Raw genomic sequence first — 20055 nt, forward strand, 5'->3', positions numbered from 1 at the left:
GGCATTCATGACGTTCAACGTCCACATCTTGCAACACCTTGGAAACTGCGCCCGTTCACTTGGGCCACTTTGGGCTCATTCAGCCTTCGTATTTGAGGGTGGCAATGGCAGCATTGTGCGGCTCGTGTCAGCAGCAAATGGTTTGCCGCACCAGAGTACTGAAAGAGTGATCATGCTGCAGAAGCTCCACTGGCTTATTCAAGGGGACCTTCTTACAGAAGAAGAAAAGCAGGTCTGCAAGGGCTTGATAGGCTATACAACCGTAAAAAAATGCCTTGCATGTGCATGACCTTTCTCTGTTAGGAAGAGGTAAAGACATAGCCTTCAGCACCACTGAGCAGGAGAAAATTCAGCTTTGCTGTGGAGTTTCTGTAACACGTGGCGTGGAGTATGAGCGGTTCATAAAGGGCAAGCAGATATATCACAGCACTGGATATCAAAGACCATCAAAATCAGACACAACTTTTGTGCAGACGGACAGGGGGGAGTACAAGCGAATTGAGAAAATACTGTTCTTGAAGGAAGTGAACAGCTGCATTCTTCTCAGCAGGCCTGTGATTGTTTCTGACAATCTGGCAGTTCCTCCACATATTAAGGAGTGCTTCCTGTCACATGACAGAGTTTTTGATGTGGTGCTACCAAAAGAGGTGGCTGACACCTGTCTCTTTGTGAATTTCATAAGCGAAGAAAAACCATACATTTGCGACCTTCCAAACAAAATTGAAAGGGATTGAAGCAAACTATGAAGGAGCATTAACATGCAGAATTGGGACAGTCAGCACTAGACCTCTTTGCCATTCTCTCTTTGCCCTTCAAAGGGCAAAAAATAAAAACAGTGTTGGGTGTCTGTCGATATGGCCTGTGCCCGCGACTTCACCGTTCTTGCTTTTTGTGTGTTGAGTTTTATGGCACGTAGGCAGCTAAGCCCATCCTACACAAAGCTCGCTCACTGTTCTTGCATCATATTGTACCTAAGCATGTGCAGTTTATAATCAGTTTCACTATGATGAATGCTACATTGCTGGAGCTGCGATGATTTGTCTTCCATTTGTTGTACTTCCCTTCCTGTACATGCAGTGTATATGTGATTCACTGTTCTTGCATCACATATCCACTGCACATACAGGAAGGGAAGTACAACAAACTGAAGACAAATCAGTGTAGCTCCATCTAAGTTGCACTCATCAAAGTGAAGTTGAATATAAACTATACATGCTTATGAAAATGCAGAGCAGTATGCTATAACTGGAATTTGAAAGCACATTGCTACAGTAGATGCACATTTTCTTCATTTGTTGTGCACTGTTGTTTTGTTTCACAGTATTTATAATGAAAGGGACCTTAGCGACATTCGTTTCCTTTTAGAAACTGCATGGAGTCCTAGGTCCTAGTGAATGTGGTTTATATTTTGTATTATTCGTATTTTTGTTTTCCATTCAGTGCGGCTAGGGGTGACGATTGCATCATTACACATTGGTATAATGCTGCTCAGCCCAGCAATAAGGCTGGGTGCTCACCTCTGCTTACCCACATGTCAAGCTAAATGGCTTTGGCAGCTGGTTACAACAGTGTGACTTGCCAAATGCAGCTAAAATACCATGTAAGGTGGTTGTCACCAGTAGCAATGAACATGGGAGCCAATGAACTGCCAAGTGTTTTCTCCTATGCTTTATGAACAGCCAAGAGCAGCACAGCATGAATAAATGTCTAATGTATGCTATGTCGCTTAATTCACAAAGTATGCTGAAATCAAAGTTCATTTTAGTATTCTATGGAGATATGATTGAATTAATTTTGCTTATTTTGCCAAGCCTCTGTGGCCTTATTGCGTGTAAACTCATACGAACTGCATAAATTCACAAAGCTGGCTTTATCACAATGTTGTCTGCAAGTGATGGAGGAAGCCATTGCAGTGTGTGAGAAAGTCCTGTGATCTCGTTGTCGCTGTTTTGTACTTTGATGTCCTTGTCAGCTTCATGTGCTTGAACGGCCTATTCACTATTTTTAGCTGTGAGGGTAGAGGGCAACATCTGCTCTGTCAATGGCTGTGGTGCACATCTTAAGTTCGAAGTGGCAACAGTTGGCCAGTAAATAAGCGTGTCCAATGTCAGAGAAATGTTGATTTTGCTTTACTGTTAATGACTGTGTTCATCATGGTTCTGTGTGCTGCAACACAACCAAGTCAACAAATGATGTACAGTCCTGCCTTGTTGGTATGGGCACTTTGTTCTGGGGCGAAATTATTGATAAAGTGAGTCGTCCGTAATAATGAATCTTTAAAGAAGTTCACAAAAAACACGTTTTATATAACATCTGCTTCTGTGGGTAGTCGTGGCTAGTGATGCGGAAAGGAGATGAAATCTTGTGAGCTCCATGTACATTACTCTGCTCGCCTTTATGTTTAACTAATGCGGTGCAGTTTGAAGTGCCTAGCGCTGCATCAGAAGCAGGATGGCATTTCATGGTGCAATGACTTATCTCCTGTCATGACTGTTCACATCCCAAGAACTGCTAAAAACCTCTAAGCAGCGAGAGTCCCAGATAGAGCTTTATTCACATCAATTTATGCACTAAGGGAAACAGTAAGGTATACCCACTGAACACCCTGTAAACATGAAAACACAAAAAAGGACCATCACTTAGGCGTCACTCCTGATTTCAAAATACCGGAGAGAAAAAGTTTTGTTGGGGCTGTCGTGTTTATTAACACACAGAAATACAGTGGTCCCAATGGGCACTGTGCATTTTCATCCTGTGCACAGTCCGTACAGCAAGTTTCCATACTCAAGAAGTATCATTACATTAAAAAATTTGGCCCCTAGAAAAACTGGCCGTAATTCGAGTCGTCCATATTAACAGGGGTCATATTAATGGGGTACGACTGTATTTGAATGTGTGGTGTGTACATGCGCATGTATCTTTTTTAGTAGCCGTGTGAGTAATATTGATCTGACTTTATGATTTTACACCAGAGCAAGCATTATGGAGGCTCCTAACTTGCATTTTTTTGACACATAATTAGAGCAAGGCTGTAGCTTGGTTTAATTTGCTGCAAAACAAAGTCTGCAATCAGGATTTCCTGTCACTTCTCCAAGCTCTTACATCTCTTGTTAGCCTAGTAGACATCACTGCAAAGGACTTGGCACACTGTCGCAGAGGCGAACATTTTCATGTTTCCCTTTGTGGTTGCAGTGTCTGAGTGTGTTGCCCGATAGTTTTCTGCACTTCTATGGAGTTTTTTTTTATTCCAGTTGCTCATTTATACTTCATTTGCTCTGTGATCTAGAAGTTTCAGCTTTGCCATAATTTTGCTGAGTTTTCCTTCATTTCTTTTTTTATGCTTTGTGGGCAGTGGCATTTGCACATCTTGCATGAACTTAATGGCAAAGGCCATTATCAACTTAGTCAAGAGGTAATGAACTAATGCACCCACAGTAACAGGGTTGTCCTTATTACTGTGTTTAGTTCATTTCCAGGGAACTGCCTTTTGTTCAGTTTTCTTGATAGCACAGTCAAATTTTTTGTGTGCACCGCGGCAGTTGTCAAGCCTCATTGAGCGAGCTCAAATGCTCTTTTTGCTGAATATGTATGCTATTTATTCTTTGTCACCTACAAAAAATATGTCATTTCTGAGTTTTTAGAGTATTTTGTGAACCATGCTTATTTTGCATTCTGTCTCATTTACTGACATGAGCAGAAGCTACTTAATGCATTATTATTAAAAATTGAAAGCAGTACTCAATGCACTGCAGTGTGCACTTTTCGTGACTTTCTTAGAAAATAAGGTACTGTGAACGCAACCTTTCTTTTTACTAGTCTTAGATGTATCATGAGCTTTCATGTTTTCTGTGTCCTTGGTTTGTGTTACGTCGAACAAGCTGTGAAGAAAAAATTGCACTTTGTTTATACGAATGCTATGGACTGCTTCAGACTTCTGTTGACTTTCCACTTTCAAGATGTTAGAAAACCCAACAATCATGGTACCAGACAGGACAAGTATAGTGTTGGTGACTGCAGCACAAAAATGTAGAATAAAGGATAGAAGAGCCGATGAGCGCAAGGGCTGAACTTCCATTTGTACATTATTTGCAGTGGTTCATAGGTACGCATATGACGTCTAAGGCAAAGGCATATACATTACCGATGCATGCATAAAGCAGCCACCTTTATTTCAGAGTGCAGTGAACACTGAACGCATGCAGTCTAGGCTAATCCAGGTGATTCAATCGGATTTAGCAATATCGAGTGTGACATGGTCCTTTCAGTATCTTGTTTACATTGGAGCCGTTGAAGATTTTGTCCATTTGGCTGCTCCCAAATGGCAAAATAAATAAAATCCAGCATTCTACTGTATTTTCTAACCCATTACAGTAAACATGTGTTCACAATCTCCTGAATTTTCAATCAGCAACTCGCATCTCCTTTGAATAGCTTGATTCTCAATGGCGTGAACAACTTCTAACGTATTGTTCTGAAGTGGTTAAATTAAATGATAATATTTCCAGCCTAACCCTTGTCAAGTCGGGCATCCTTCAGGGCTCAGTAATAGGTTCGCTTCTATTTTTAATATATAATAATGATATAGCACTAAATATTAATTCGACAGTTTGCCTTTTTTGCCGATGACTGTGTAATTTACAGAGATATAGCTAGTCCTAACGACATCATAACTTTGCAATCTGCCCTGAATAAGCTACCAAGAGTGTTGCGGCAAATGGCAGATGCAAATAAATAGAGAAATTGAATATATTACATCTAAGGTACAAAAAAACTTGGCTTTCTGAAGCGGCGCTTATGTCTAGCCAACAGGGACCCCAGGCTTCAAGCATCCAATTCTCTTGTGCGCCCCTCACTGGAATATGCGTCATTCATTTGGCATCCCTTCTAAATCACCCTCACCAATATACTTGAAGCTGTTCAGAATAAAGCAGCATGATTCATCTTGTCATCATACTCGAGATTTCAAAGCATTTCATCTTTGAAGGAAGAGCTCAACATGCCGCCACTCGCAATGCGCAAAAAATTTGCCAGGTTTTCCTTTTTTCACACTCTATCAGAGCAGTTCATCATTTGCACACTCGCATATTTTGCCACCACCTCATATTTCAAGTCGCACTGATCATGTCTACAAAGTTAACCCCATTTTCGCTCAGAGGGCAAAGTACAATTCGCCTTTAACCTTGTTAATAACAAAAGACCTTATTTCAGTCCAAATTGCCAACTTATCTGGAATCACAGCGCGTTCAGTAGCAAGGTTTGCTTTTTTATATCACTTAATCGCAAACCAATATGTTCTCTTTCTTTGTTATTTGTGCATTTTTTTGTAACAGTGTTTACGTTATGTTGTTTCCCATTTTTCCGTGTTGACCACCTGAAGTGTTTTTTTTTTTTTGAAAATTGTGCTATGATTTATGTCCCCCCCTATGTAATGCCCCCAGCGGGCCCTCAGGGTATTCGAATAAATAAATAAATAAAACACTACAGGGTTTTAAGCAATGAGCCAATGTTTTGAAACATCCGGCAACCTCATTCAGTGTTGTGAATTGAATTGACAAGAAAGGAAACCAATGCCTTTTTCATATGTGGCAGCTACAGTTTACACACTCAGTAAGTGAAACATACACTTAAGCTTACTTTCTTTAAAGACATGAGTCATCAATGCAAGAAAGCTACTGGTTTTTTAGCCAAAATACCCGTGCATGCTAATTAGACCATTATTTTCGCATGGTGATGTCCATGGTGCTGAAATGCTTTAATGGAAAGGTATTAAGGTAGTAGCAGTAAAAACATTAATTTTATCACAGTTTGTCACTGATCCCGTGATCAGAATTCAATCTGAATTTCTGTTTTGTACGTGACTGGCTCCATCTATTTTTTTGCTGCTGTAACATGTAATACATATGGGTTGTTTAACTCTTGTTACCACTGGAAAAATAACTGTTTTTGATAGGCCCGAGCTATACGATTTTTCCTGCAAAATTTTAGACATATATAGAGGAGAAATTTACATGATAAATATATTCTGTGCCTTTTAGACACAAAACTTGGTGAGAATATCGCAAAAAAATTTTCAAGCACACAAAAAGTTGAAAATTATGAAAAAATTGTATTGAGAAGACAATATCTGTAAGAAAAAATAATAAATATATTCTAGGACTTACAATATGTTTACACTTCGTAAACTAGCCACCAAAAAATTGATTTTAAAACTAAAAAAATTTTTAGATTTTTGCCTGACACTACATGAAAAAGGCCGTTTTTTAAGTCTCCTTCATAAAATTATTCACACTGAGCAAAAATAATTTTGAACTAAATTGTAATGTTCAAAATATAGCTTGATAAATGTCCTTTTGATATATAATTTCAGCTGGCTTACGATATTTTAGAGATGACGAAACATAATTGCAGAAACATGAAAAGTATATCCGCCATGCCATTTGTGATGGTATACTCACATGAAAATTATAAAAGATAATACGGTGAAACCTGGGTAAAGATGTGAAATGAATGGTTCTACATAGCTAAAATTTGTGTTGTAAAATAACTCCACAAACTCACGATGGTAAAGTAAAATTTAGTCAGCGAGAAGGACAGCAACTGGGAGATACCTTTTCCATAGTTTAAGCACTGTTTCAAAGCCTCTTGCGGCGATTGCAGAGGCCGCAATAAAACCAAGCGGCAAACGTCAGTTAGGTGGGCTTCCCCACAAAGCACTGCAGCATGCTGTGGTGGCAGATAAAACGCCGGCTAGGGTGGGTTGCAGTACAGCGGTGCATGTCCAGTAAAAAATCGGACGTCAGGACGGTGGCTATATAGCCGTAGTCACCACCGCCGCTGCTGAAAAGCTGCAACATTTCCGACCATGTTCCGACGCTAGTTCTGAGTCACTATCTACGGGTGCGAGAGGCGCATATAGGTGCTAAAGCGCCTTGTTACCATCAGTTCTCGCCGCTCTATGTTCTGTGGCACTGTTGTCAAAAGCTGCCGATAAAGCGTGAACCGTGGAACTAACGCTTGCTGCGTCACCATTAGTCAGTCATGTAGTGAGGCAAAGCCTGCCACCTGCAATCCGATTGGGCACAGCGGTCTGGCGCTCGGCATTTCGATATATATATATATAGATTTAAGAGAAGTGGGCACTTCTACAAAGACACTTTTATTTATCAACGTTTCGACCGCGGTGCGGTCTTCTGAAGTCCTGAAGAAGACAGTCCTGAAGAAGACCGCACCGCGGTCGAAACGTTGATTAATAAAAGTGTCTTTGTAGAAGTGCCCACTTCTCTTAAATCTTTATTCTGCCCAGCCAACGCAACCTACGTTCGTAATATATATATATATATATATATATATATATATATATATATATATATATATATATATATATATATATATATATATATATATATATAATATCCGTTTACTTGAGACCGAGTAGTAACACGTTCGGAACAATTACTCGTCGCCGCCGTGTACAATTGGCCCAAATCTATAGCTGCAGTGATTTCATCCGAGCACGAAGTGCTTTGTGCACGCCCCTGTTAGAGTTCCAAACAAAATCAGAATTGAGTAACCATGCGTTCAGCATGACGGTTTTGATCACTAACACCTGCCCATCGCCGTTTGCGATGCCCAGCAATGAGCAGACGTCCCACCCATTGCTGCCATTATCACCGCTATGGGTTGCTGCATGCCCAGCATAATTTCTTTCGTGGACACCAAACTGCCCACCGTTTTCTGTTCCCATTATCATTTGTCCGACATGCCCGGTAAGCCTCCCAACAAATGTCCGACATCGCCACCACGTCCCGGTTTGACCGTCATGATCCCCGACATACCCGATATTATTGACAGCATGCCCATTATTAGTGCGACCACAAACCATGCTGGATTTTCCGACAGGGAATGTCACGTGCTGATCTATGTAATGCCTTACACATAATTAAAAAGAAAAATCATGCCATCAGAACTTGGTGTATATGCTGCTTTAACCCGCTAGCAGACTTGGGACGAGCCAGGCTTGTCATAAGCAGACTGTCATTTCTGGGTATTAAGAGTCCAGCTTGTGCATTTTCTGGCAATCTGTGTCTGCTTTATAGAAAGTAGGGCTCGTCCAAAGTATCTTTTTGGTTGCCAGAAGATGGAAGCAAAGGTACCAAAGGACCATTCCGGTACCACTGTAGAATAAATATCTATTAGAGGATTAATCCAGAGTGCATATAAAATCTTAAGGTTGGAATGCAGAGTTAAATAACTATGCTCCAGACAGAATATTTGGCCTCACCTGCATAACTGATGGCAGCAGATGAAAGTTGCTCATGTAGAAGTATAAAAATTGCCTCGCAGAGAAGAGCAAAGTGCCTCAAAAATTGAGCAGGGAGGGTGTTCATGCAACACGGCACACAGTAAAAAAGCAGCCAGTTTCGCCACTCGTGTGCTTTCCAGAAGTGCCTCTCCTGGATTGTGCGAGGCAGACGGGTGACGTGATGTGGTGGTCGAATGCCGGTGAGACGTTTGTTGAGGGCATTCACGGTACTTGGCCGTCCTGCAAATGCAATAATAATAAGTGACCCATCAGTAGTGCTATGCGAGAGTGCACAGCTTTTTCCTATAGTCGGACACAATTCAAGAAGACAGCGGCTTTTACCCATCAAAGGACCCCCTTCCAGCCAACGGCGTCACCTGATTCTCATAACCTTGCTAGCGCGGCAATGCAGGGAGCAGCGCCACAATGAACAGAGGAATCTATCCCTGGACACAGTGGGAAGGGATTACCCCCTTTCGTCTGCCACTCTCTGCTTGGTCACAACAGCAGGGTCATGAGAATTGCCCGACTCCACTGGCTGGAAGGGTCCCTTTGACAGAGAAAAGCCGCTGCGTTCTTAAGTTGTATCCGTCTATAAGTGTTGTCCATAAATGCGTGAATGTATGCAGTCTGTTTCTCGGCACATGGGTAAATATGCATGCATGTCAACTAAACCTTGTTACAGTACTATGCTCGTTTTGTACTGTCACTTCATCAGTGTCCATACTTTGCGCTCCTGTACATTTTCTGAATATGTACCAATAAGCCTAGCTACAAGAACTGCTTAGTATGCATGTTATGTTAGGTGCAGTTCTTGAATGAATGAGCAACAAAGCATAGTTCCCCACACAGCCTTATGTCAGCTAGAAAACGCGAAAACCCAGGTCATGAACAAATACTCACCTATGTAGTACCTCTCACGGCAGCTGGATGAATCAAACCAGTACTCTGTGAACTGCCTTGTCACACCAAGCAGCACACAGTGCATATATTCAACCGTATAGCACGACACAAGGTCAAGGTACTTCAAGGACCACAAAGGTGATAGTCCTTTTAGGCCATTGACCGATGTCTTCTGCAGCATGGCAAGCTTCATATTCTTTCGGACACCCTTTGATGTCCTCTCCTCTGCTGGTGGCTCAGTGCTGGTATAAAGGCGCCGTCCTGAAAAAAATTGGAAAATTGGTTTTCAAGGAAGGGAAATGGTGTAGTAATTGTCTCACATCTAGGCCAACACCGAAACCACTGCTTAAGAGAAGGAAGGAAGGTGGGAGCGAAAGAAGGAGAAAAAGAGGTGCCGTAGTGGTGGTCTCCAGAATAATTTCAACCACCTGGGGATCTTCACTTGCACTGACATCGCGCAACATATAGACGCCTTTTTGCATTTCGCCTCCATTGAAACGTGGCCACGGCAGCCGGGTTCGAACCTGGGAACTCCGACTCAGTAGTCGAGTGCCCTTCCTAAACTGCCATAATGATCACCTGAGATTAAGGCCAAAATCGCACAAAGAAAACATTTAAAAAAGAAATCCACCAAAAGGCTACTACAAAGCATAACATGTTTACTGTCCAGTAAGGTTCCCAAAGAGATTCTACTACAAAATGCACAATTTCTGTAGTACTGCCAAACTTTTCTACGATAAAAATGGCAATGCACCTGATACTCCAAAGTCAAATACTAGTGCTGCTGGCAAGACCTTGCCTATATATCTGCTTGACGTTTCAAAAGTTGATGTTGCATATTTTAAACCCAAATTGTTTTCTTTATTCCAAGCCATCTTTTAAAATGTTTGACGCCACGCCACGCACTCTGCGCTAATAGTTTATGACGTGTAATGAACTTCTGGTGGTTTTCAGTTGGTTCAGTTCAACACTGCTGCTCAGTGAATTGTTTGCAAATAAAGAAAAGGAATCAATGTAAGCAAGAAAGCTTTAAGGTCATCAGCATGGTGAAAAATAGTCATGGCTGTAGGTTAAACATCTTTTGAATGACTCTTACTACAGTATACAAGAATGCGAAAGATCTTACGTAAAGAATGGGTGCCTCTCATGTTGAAACAAAAAGACAGCCTAGTACTCTTCTTTAACTACACTCTTTCAGCAACAGGCATAGGTTAAGTGCTGATATAACCAATATACTCTTGCCCAGCTGTTCACTACCTTTGTACTACTAATTGCAGTCGAATACAACTGAAGAATGAGCAGCTTTTTCCCGTCAAACGACTCCCTTCCGGCCATGGCGTCCGCTGATTCTCATGAACCTGTTAGTGTGAATATGCAAGGAGGGGACTATCCCCTTTCATCTGCTACTCCCTGCATTGTCATACTAGCAAGCTCATGATAACTGCCCGATGCCACTGCTTGGAAGAGGGTCCTTTGACAGCGAAAATCCACTTTGTTTCTGAATTGTAACCAACTGAAGCTTACTAAGAGAGAGTCGTGTACTAACAGCACAAGTGCCATCTATTGTTTTGGTTGCCTTTAGCTGCCGAAAGGAAGCTGGTATATGCCACCTCTTTAATGACATAACAAACCAGTGCACAATGTTAATGGTGCTGCAGACCACTGCAAAGAAATCTATCATAAACAACAGGTGCTATGATGTGACTGCAACTTCTTTGCTGACAAGATGGCCAACAGGCCATGGCCTGGCTCTAAGTCAAACTGCTGATTGGACATTACACCACCCTCAAACAGTGCCTGCTTGTTGAGAAAAATCATCTAAAACAGCATATATGGTGACTCTGCATGCAGCTCAAACAGGTAGGCAAGTGTAGCAATTGGCATCAACAACACCACTAGCTCTTGAACAGATCGCAGTACAGAACTTTGCTGCAAACTGGTCATGCGTCTGAAGTTCTACATAGGTCGAAGGGCCATCATGAATGTTAACAAGTATATGGTCTAAAAATGGAGTTATCGCATTTATTAGCGCTCCTCTCGGCTCCCAAAGAATACAAAAGCTGAGGACAGTACTTGCAGAGGTATCATTCAACTCTCTTCGAGCAAGATACACAGATAGTAGTCAAATTTTGCAATACCAGCACAAGCAAACCGGATTACATTGATGAGCAGTGGCAGTGGCTTTAAATATGCAAAATTAGTTTTCTTGAGCAATCCCTAAACTGCCAGCAACAGGATGGCTCGAATGCACTAATAATAAATATTAGTGGAGTGGCGTTCTTACCTTCTTCCAGTTTCCCACATGGTAGGCACCAGGGGCAACCGAAAAGACCATTAAACTGCGTGTGGTTGCCAACAGATGCTCTTGCAGGGGCATCCACACACACACACGCAATGTACACTTTCGAAGCCACAGTTGCAGCCCCATGTTGCCAGACAACCTCACCAACAGCCTGCACTGCCTTCACAAATTCTCCCACAAACAGCATCATGTCAGGGTGTTTCCGTCCAAACCACAAGCCAGCAAGAAAAGAATTCTCAATGCGATGAGGCTGTGGTAGTTCATTGACACACACCTGAATAGGTCAGACTGATGAATTATTGGACTTGAAGAGTGGGCTGCCATCAGTGTTCACTGTCAACGTGAAATCACTCCACTTTAGGAGTCCCTGTTGACGCATTCCTTTGCACACTGCCGCATTGCCAATGTCGGTTATTATTTTACTTCCAGAACTAGCTGCCTCGGCCAATTTTGACATATTTGCAAACAGTAAACTTCTAACTTTGTCTGTGACAAGGTGAAGCTATTCTTTAAGGTTCAAGAGAGCAAAAAAAAGCCTCTTTTCTTGACAGTGCGCGATTCTACTTGTGTTTTGCACACTTTGCAAGAAAGCATCTGACTGTCACTGCTGGCCTGGAGGGGTGACATGCACACTTCGCAGTAGAAGTGGCGCTGAACGAGACTTGCACATTTCCCTGCCCACAACTTTCTGAACAGGTATTTGAGCGCGGTAGGCCCGACCGTTGATAGCCGAACAAGGCATCTACCAACTTCAGCAAGTCGTCAAGCGCTGACCAAGTCAGCCCGTTAGCCACAACTAAGGCCATTATGAGAACAACTGCCTCAGCCAATGTCGTCGACGAGCCAGGCAGTGTTTTGCGCCCGAATTCCTGCATACATACAGAAAGAAGCTCTGCGCTGTCAAATTTTGGCACAGTACTACCGTGCGGCCCAGCGGCACCGTCGTCTTCGCCGTCATCCGGGTCACCGTACTCCTCGCTGCTGCTGCTGCTGCTGCTGCTGCTGCTGCTGCAGTCACCCTCGCTTGTGGCATCCATTCGCGGTTCTATTTTGTCAGTGTGCCACAGAGAACTATTGTCGACCCCGCTGTTGTCGTCCAACTGACAGCATTTATCGCTGCTGCCAGTTTCGGCTGCGGCCCCGAAGTGGGATTCACTGCTTGGTTGGCTTGGCCCAGCGGCACTAGAGCTGGCTCCAGATTCTACGCTAGCGGAGTCGGAGACATAGGTCGGGTTCCCGTTAACAGACGTTGCAGGCGACGTGAGTGACCGCTTCTTATTGAACCACGCTGTTGAGCGTGGCACAACAAACGGGCGGCTTTCTATTTCCAGATATAGCTTGCGACGTTTTGGAGTCGCAGGCTGGCTGCCCTGGCTCATGGCGGCGTGATGCAAAGCGATTTCGTAGGATATTGCCTGTAGAAAAGTCGCCGCACTCGATTCACAGGAGGATAATAAACGTGGAGTAAAAAAACTATGGATGGATAAGATAGAAGAATATAACTGAACCCTTGAAATTGGACGGCGGCTCACATCACCTAGCGTCATCCGCCGTGCGGCAGCGTTTTGGTGGTTTTGTTTTGAGACGGACGACACACAAGCAGACGACTCACAATATTTTTGTGCCTGTCGTCGCAACAAAAGTAGGCCTCGCTGAGAACTGTTTTCGAGTTCGTTACCTTGGTTTGTTTAGCGAAAGCCTGTTATCTGTGACGTATCGAGGATCGCACTTGTCACGATTAGAAATCGAAAATGCTCTGCTGCAACGCTCCGATTCTTCATTTCAAGTCAGCGTAACAAGAAGCCGGTCCTTACATTCACGTAATCTAGGCGGGCTGCAGCTCTAGAAACAGGGTTTCAAAGTTTTGTTTGTTTTTCTGACACCGGAGCCGCCAAGCGCAATTCATGTGTTTGAGAAGTTTGTGGCATCATGTTTCAAGACAGCAAGCTTATTCAGAAGTAGTGCATGCATGCTTCCTACAAATGTGTGAATATATACCGTTCCCTTGTCCGGGCCTTTGAGAACAAGGATAAAGGGGCGAAAGGACTTTTTTTTTTTAGAGTTAGCTGGTCAGCTATAGTTGATTTGTCAGACATAATTAAAGGATTTTAGCGCCGTACGAACACAAGAAAGAAGGGCGCTTCTGCCCCTGTGTTGTCTTCAGTTTTATTGTGTGTGTACAGTCGGGTACAGTAGTCTGTGGACCACGTGTTCCTCAAACGAAGGCGGTGGTGTTTCTGCTGTTAGCCGGCAGCTGGAGCCCAAAATTGTGGAGGTGAAAGCTAGAATTTTGTTCTTTCATCTCTATGAGTGCGGTCTCCAGCCGGCGCGGCTAATAGTCGAGATATCGGCTTCGTTTGAGGAACACGCGGGGACCGGCCAGAGTCTTTTCTTACCGACTGTACGTCTTGGCGCTAGAACCACTCCTGATAAATTACAAACTTTCTTGAAAGCGCTGCAAGGAAACCACACAGACGGAAATGAACGCAGCTGTGTATTCAGTATATAGAAGAAACGTACGTAGCTCGCGCGAAATTTCTTCGAGCTGCAGTGATATAAGTTTTCCGCCGGCTGCATCCCATCTGCGAATGCCGTCTTTTTTTTTCTTTAATGTGTTCACATACGATGTCTGTGCCTTCGAGTCCACTTCTTATATTCGCTTGTCGCGCGCATATATGTGCCTCTCATTCGGTGGTTGTTTCATATGCCGCGTTCATTGAGTGGATTTCGTCATTTTTAAAGTTTAATAATCTGTCGCCCACCACGGTGGCCCAGTATGGCGCTCAGCTGCTGACCTCAAAGACGCGGGTTCGATCCCGTCCGCGGCGATCCAATTTCGATGGCGGCGAAATTTTGTAGGCCCGGTGAACTGTCCGATGTCAGTACACGTTAAAGAACCCCTGCAGGTGGTCGAAATTTCCGGAGCCCTTCACTACGGCCTCCCTCATAGCATCGGTTGCTTTGGGACGTTAAATCTCACTAAACCTAATTCCCTGAACCTAATTGTCTGGCGAGCCTGCGAGGGTTTTCATGAGCCTTGTTCACTGTAAGCTGCCGCGGTGATCGACTCAGTGGATAGTACTTGGCTGCTTATCCGAAAGTACAAGTTTTATCCCGCGGCGGTGGTATTCCGACGGAGCCGAAACGCTATAGAGTCTGCATGTGCGATGTCAGTGCATGTTAAGGAACCCCAGGTGGTCGAAATTTCCGGAGGCCTTCACTACGACGTTCCCAGTAGCCTGAGCGATCGCTTTGAGACGTCAAACCCCCTACACCATAAACCTTAATTATTCACTATGCATGTGTTTTTTTCCTCGGAGAAATGATGATTTTATCTCACATATATGCCAAAGAAAGAAATCCAAAAAGTTCCTAGTTCAGCGAAAGCTAGTCGTGAAAAACAATGCTATACGCCACGGGCAGCCCTCAAAGATTCTTCCGCCGCCCGAGTGACTCGATCGCCCGGTCAAAAATCTCTCACAACGCCTCGGGCGTTACAAAGATATATAATATGCGAGATAACTTCTCCTGCGCGGGCCGACCATGGTATGCGGGGTGTTTACCCACAGGCCGGCTGCCTATCAAAGTTCATGTCGGCTACTTTTATATTGTCTCGAGCAGCAGCCGGACCGGTACCCGTTTCCGATATGACCCTCGACACGATATATCGGTGCGGTAGAGAACAATTATGCGAAACTATACAAAATTCTTCAAAGCACCTCGATCGAGGGCGTGGTTCTGCATAATTTGCGCCATTCCGTGTTGTACCGCACATTTGCATTTTTTTTTCAGTCAAGCCCTTCCTGGTCGCACCTTTCATTCTTTTGTTTTTATAGCATAAATTCTTTCAGTGCATATATTTACATGTCCAGCAATCTATATATTTCCTTGGATGAAATAAAGTGGCTGTTTGGGCTTGTTAGTCAGTGATCATAGTTAAAGAATGCAGTGCGAAAAGACAAGGACAACCGAAGAACTGGAGAGGGCTGGCGCTGCAATCCTGTACACTTCTTGGTTTGTCCTTGTCTTTTAGCGCTGCATTCTTTAACTATGTGTATTTCCTCCTCTGCTGGTCAGTGACAATAGTATATGATACCACGCACCTTGCCAGAAGATACTTATTTTGCAACAGTTCTAGATTCTTCAAGCAATTGCTGCACTTAAGAACGTTCCAAAATAAGTTTTATTTTTGCCGATTGCCAGAAGTTGCTATTTAGAGCACAGACAAAAGACCAAAATCAAGAGCCGTGGAACAGAACCTTTATATCTTCAAACCAGACCCGAAAATGTTTCAGCGCCGTCCGAGAACTAGGCCCAGATTTTTTAGGTGTGTGCTGCACACTGGAACGTTTCAGGTAATGTTTCTTGTCGTAAGCCACACAAAACTTGCTGCCTAAATCACATATATTCCTTTTTTGTTTTCCCATTCCCTATTTCCTCCTTAAAGCAATACTTAAATCAATATTTGTAGCTCAATATTTGTAACATTTCAAGTAATTCATGATGTGAACTATTGGAGACAAATATAAGAAGCTCCGCGTCCTCTGCTACTACATGCAGTCAACTGGATGGCCTCATGCGCTGCACAATGATGCTGCGACATAAAGGGGGATAGAGTTCATCGTCGAAGACTAAGTTCCGGCACTGAAATTATACAGACAAAACAGACCGAATAAAACGTATTCATTAGGGCTAGAAAGTAATGCTGGTAAGTCGATCATCATCATCGTAATCAGCGGCTTCCGTACCTTGCGCTTGCGGCTTGTGCGGCGCCAAGCCAATCCGAGTTGGTTAGCCTTGTTAGCCTTTCTGTGTTGCTGCATGCAGGTTGCAAGTGAGCGGTAGTCACACGCGTGTTTTTTCCCCGCATTGTCGTTCGACGATGAGTTCCTCAGGTGCGCCTAGCTACGCATATGTAAAATATTTCGACGGCGCAAAAGCTATAGTTCATTTATCTTTAATACGCGAGTATACGCCATCATCTCTAAGCGACCTGGCAAAGAAAAAAGACGTTTACTGGGGCGGCGGCAAAGAAGAGGAGGAGGGATTTTATTCCGCCCAAGTAATGGAACTTGGAGGTGAGTTTTGCATTTACTTCACCACGTGGTCATTTAGATTTGAGAAGCCTGCCAGAAGTGTGACGCTTACACTGACGTGATGTATTTACAACCTATACGGTTTTAACGAAGCTTGGTGGCGTTTAAATGAGGTTTGTGGTCATGGATTATCGGGATGAAAAAGCGTCCTATTGTTTACATGACACCTTAGACGTGCTTTATTTACTGTTGCGAACGCGTGCAGAACGCTTACGTTACCACTTTGTTAGTGTGTGCGCCCCGTGCACATAGCAGCTAGTCATGCGAACGCTATTTAAAGTGTTTTTTTCTTTCTTAAATTGAACTATTTGCACGAGGCAGGGAGAAGCCCGCTGTTTTCAGATCTGCTAGTTACATAAATTTTTGTAGCTTGTCTTGTGTTTGCTGACGCTTTCATTATTTTGTCTCATGTATTCTGTTCCAGTAACAAAGGCAGACCTCATACGGCGCCTAGCCAGGCGTAAAATTCCGGTGCCGGTCTTTGACATTGAGGAGTCCGAGCCAGTAGCCACAGTTTCACAGGAAAATGTATGTACTAAGAGAAGAGTCAGGCAGGTGCCTCTCTCTGTATGTCTCAAATATTTATTGTTGCTCGAAGCAGCCAGGCAGCCTTCGTCAACAGAGTTCTGCAGCGGATTCTTGAATTGCAGTATAGACTGGCACTGAGCTTGGCAGTATATATTGCTTATGCGAAGAATTGCGAAGGACACGAGGGCAGGAGCATCGTGCTGATTTCATTCTCTCATATGTTGTGTTCTTGGTGTCAGGTCAAAATTTCATTTTTCATGTTGCCTCCTTGCTTCAGAAAATGAAGAAAAAAAAATACCTGCTGTTTAAGTACTGCTGAACCTGGTTTTAGAGTGAAAGATGTGGTGTATTGGGCAACTAGACGTGGCACCCTGGGAGGTGGATGATAAATTAATACTTAATCATGAGAGGTTGTACCTCAAAGTGCGATTGAGGAGTCCACTGACTCAGGGAGCCAGTTATGCGCCCTTCCTTTCCTCAATCATCGGAGTTTAGAATGTTGGCAACGCCAATGCCAATGGAAGCTGATGGCCTGTAGCTTCAGTGCCGTGGTTCTGCCACAACGTTGTCAATGCCAACGCATGCAGCGCACATCTGTCACTACAATGTAGCTTATAGCGTGACTGAGACGTCCAGTCCACTCTCCCAGGGGGCCAATATATGCACCTTTTCTTTGCTTTTGAAGCTTCCGCTCTTTATCTGTTTCGGCACAACTGCAGCTCCGCGACGTCACGTGGTTCTCCTTGGTTCGAGGCCGTATGAAACACACGCCGAACAAGCTGCAGAAGGCAGTAGTAAAGCTTTAGCTTTAGATTGAAACCAAAGAGATAGTGTTATAGAAGTCAACTATACGGTGCAGCCTGTCCAGGAGCGCTGACATGAATTTTCGGCAGCAGGTTAAAAACGTTGGTCATATATGACCAATGCCCTAAGGCGTGGCAAGGTAACAGTTACCACGGTAGCAGTGTAATCTTTATCAAGGACTAGGTTTGTCTAGCCTTTCGATCTGGACCGACACTGTAATGTCGGCAATGCTCCAAGCTTTCCCAAGAGCAAGGGAAGTGCGAATGGCCTATTTGAAAATGCTTTTCTTGATGTAAAAGTATCAAGGCTTGTGCAAATTGCATTGAAAATGGCCTGATATTCTTAAGTAATTTGAAGTAAATGCCTGATGAATAATATCATCTTTCAATCTTCCTTTACAGCTATGCATATTATTGTTTAGTTAGAAAATTCCGGGCATCAAGCTTGCCCTAGAATCAGTTTTTTATGTTTGGCTCTGTCCTCGTGCTGTAACTTGTATCGTAAGCACATGGATGGGGCATTTTACTGCAGGCTGTATCAGCAAAAGATGCAGCAAACAATGTCAAAACAGCTAAGCGGCAGAAGCTGCAAGAATTAATGGATGGATCAAGCTCAGACGATGACGTTCTTCCTAAGAAGCTGTTGGAAGAGCGCCGAAAAAATGTGATTCTCCTCCGGAGACTGAAACGAGTGCGCAAAGAAAAGGCGGAGCTGCAGGCCCGCCATGACCGAGTTGAGGATCTTTTCCTCAACAAATTTGGTGAGTGATAAGCAGTATGCCTGTCTCAAAAGTGGGTAACTTGTGCTGATTACAGTGTGCAACCAATTGTGTGATTGGGTACGTCTGGTGTTGATATATGCTATTTAAAGGATAATTTTCAATTGTATTTTAAGGAAATGAAACCTAAGCAATTAGGTTAAATTCTTGCCAGTGCAAGGTAAGAGCAGTGCGGGCAAGGTAAAAATTGCATGCAAGCTTCCGCTATGAGTGCCCTAGGCGCAGTTCTTATTGGTAGTGCCATTCTCAGTACTGGGTGAGTGAAATACATTTTCATATGATCTTTTTATTTTGAATTTTTGAAATGGAATAACTTGCACCTACACATGCTCAGATTTTGAAAATTCTTTTTTTTTGCACTGGTCTCTGGAGTGCATGGTGAATCCCTTTAATCAGATTGAATGGCACCGAGGAAAACATCGCAGTGCCCCTTTAATGAGTCAAAGGATTATTTGCGGCCGTGTGTTTTTGGGACAATGCCTCACAACCGTCTGGGTAGAGGACATTTTTGGCCAGAAGGCATTCGGGACCATTTAAACGGTGGCTGCCAGCAGCAGCTAAGAATTTTGAATCAAAAGCAGAATGAAAGTGTTGAAGCAAAGTGAATTTCTGCATAATTGCAAAGCACATTATTGAAATTAACAGCTCAGGTCACCAAACCTAGTAGCTTGGTTTACATGCTTTTGTTTTTCTTACTGGTGGCGTAAAAAAGCAGTTGAAAGAAGTCTGAAATACCCAGCCAGCTGTTTTTCTAATGTTGTGTCTGTTGTGTTTCATATTTAGAATCCTGGCTCGCAGCACGCTGCCATCTTGGCCTGAACTTGTGTATAAAACAAGGTGTTTTACTGAGAAAGTTGCTTTTTGTGCAGAGTGAGGACTGGATGTTGCAATTTGCACATTTCCAGGCCTGTGAATTTTAGAGAAGAGGACAAAATCTGAACCAGCTAAGTTCTGATGATCTTCTAACAGTGTGAAGTAGATTGGCATGTAGATTAGCAAAGAGATGGTGGGCCGGGGCTAAAGAGAGCAGGGTAATTGAAAAGTACCAGCGGTATCAATTTTGGCAAGTTCAGTTAGAGATTTCAGCAGACTGAACTGATCTAAAGATCAGGAATGTCATTGTGGTAGAGAATCCGCCTCGCATTCGGGAGGTGCTGTGTTCGATTCCCAGTGCCACCGGGTACCCATCGGTTTTTAATGGGTACAAGATTTCCCCCGGCCTGGTGCTCGGCTCTTCTGGGTGAGATGCTTGGGAAAGGGTCTTGACCACAGTTGCTCTGACAGATCAGCCATAAGTTCCGCCGTCAACAACGTTAAATCTGCCTCGTGCGGTAGAAGCCCA

At 43.5% G+C, this 20055-nt stretch overlaps 1 protein-coding gene across 1 annotated transcript in view; it reads right to left on the bottom strand.

The window, feature by feature from the left end:
* The window catches only part of LOC144109795 (uncharacterized), a 58504-nt gene extending 49106 nt beyond the window's left edge, over positions 1-9398 (bottom strand). The window contains exons 1-2 of the mRNA XM_077642584.1: positions 9206-9398; positions 8282-8542 (exon numbers count right to left, since the gene is read on the bottom strand). Of these exons, the coding sequence (XP_077498710.1) occupies positions 8282-8542; positions 9206-9398 (454 nt within the window). The remainder of the gene's footprint in view (positions 1-8281; positions 8543-9205) is intronic.
* Positions 9399-20055: the final 10657 nt, after the last annotated feature.

The sequence above is a fragment of the Amblyomma americanum genome, chromosome 11 (genome assembly GCF_052857255.1).
Source record: "Amblyomma americanum isolate KBUSLIRL-KWMA chromosome 11, ASM5285725v1, whole genome shotgun sequence".
In the NCBI taxonomy this organism is placed as follows: Eukaryota; Metazoa; Arthropoda; class Arachnida; order Ixodida; family Ixodidae; genus Amblyomma; species Amblyomma americanum.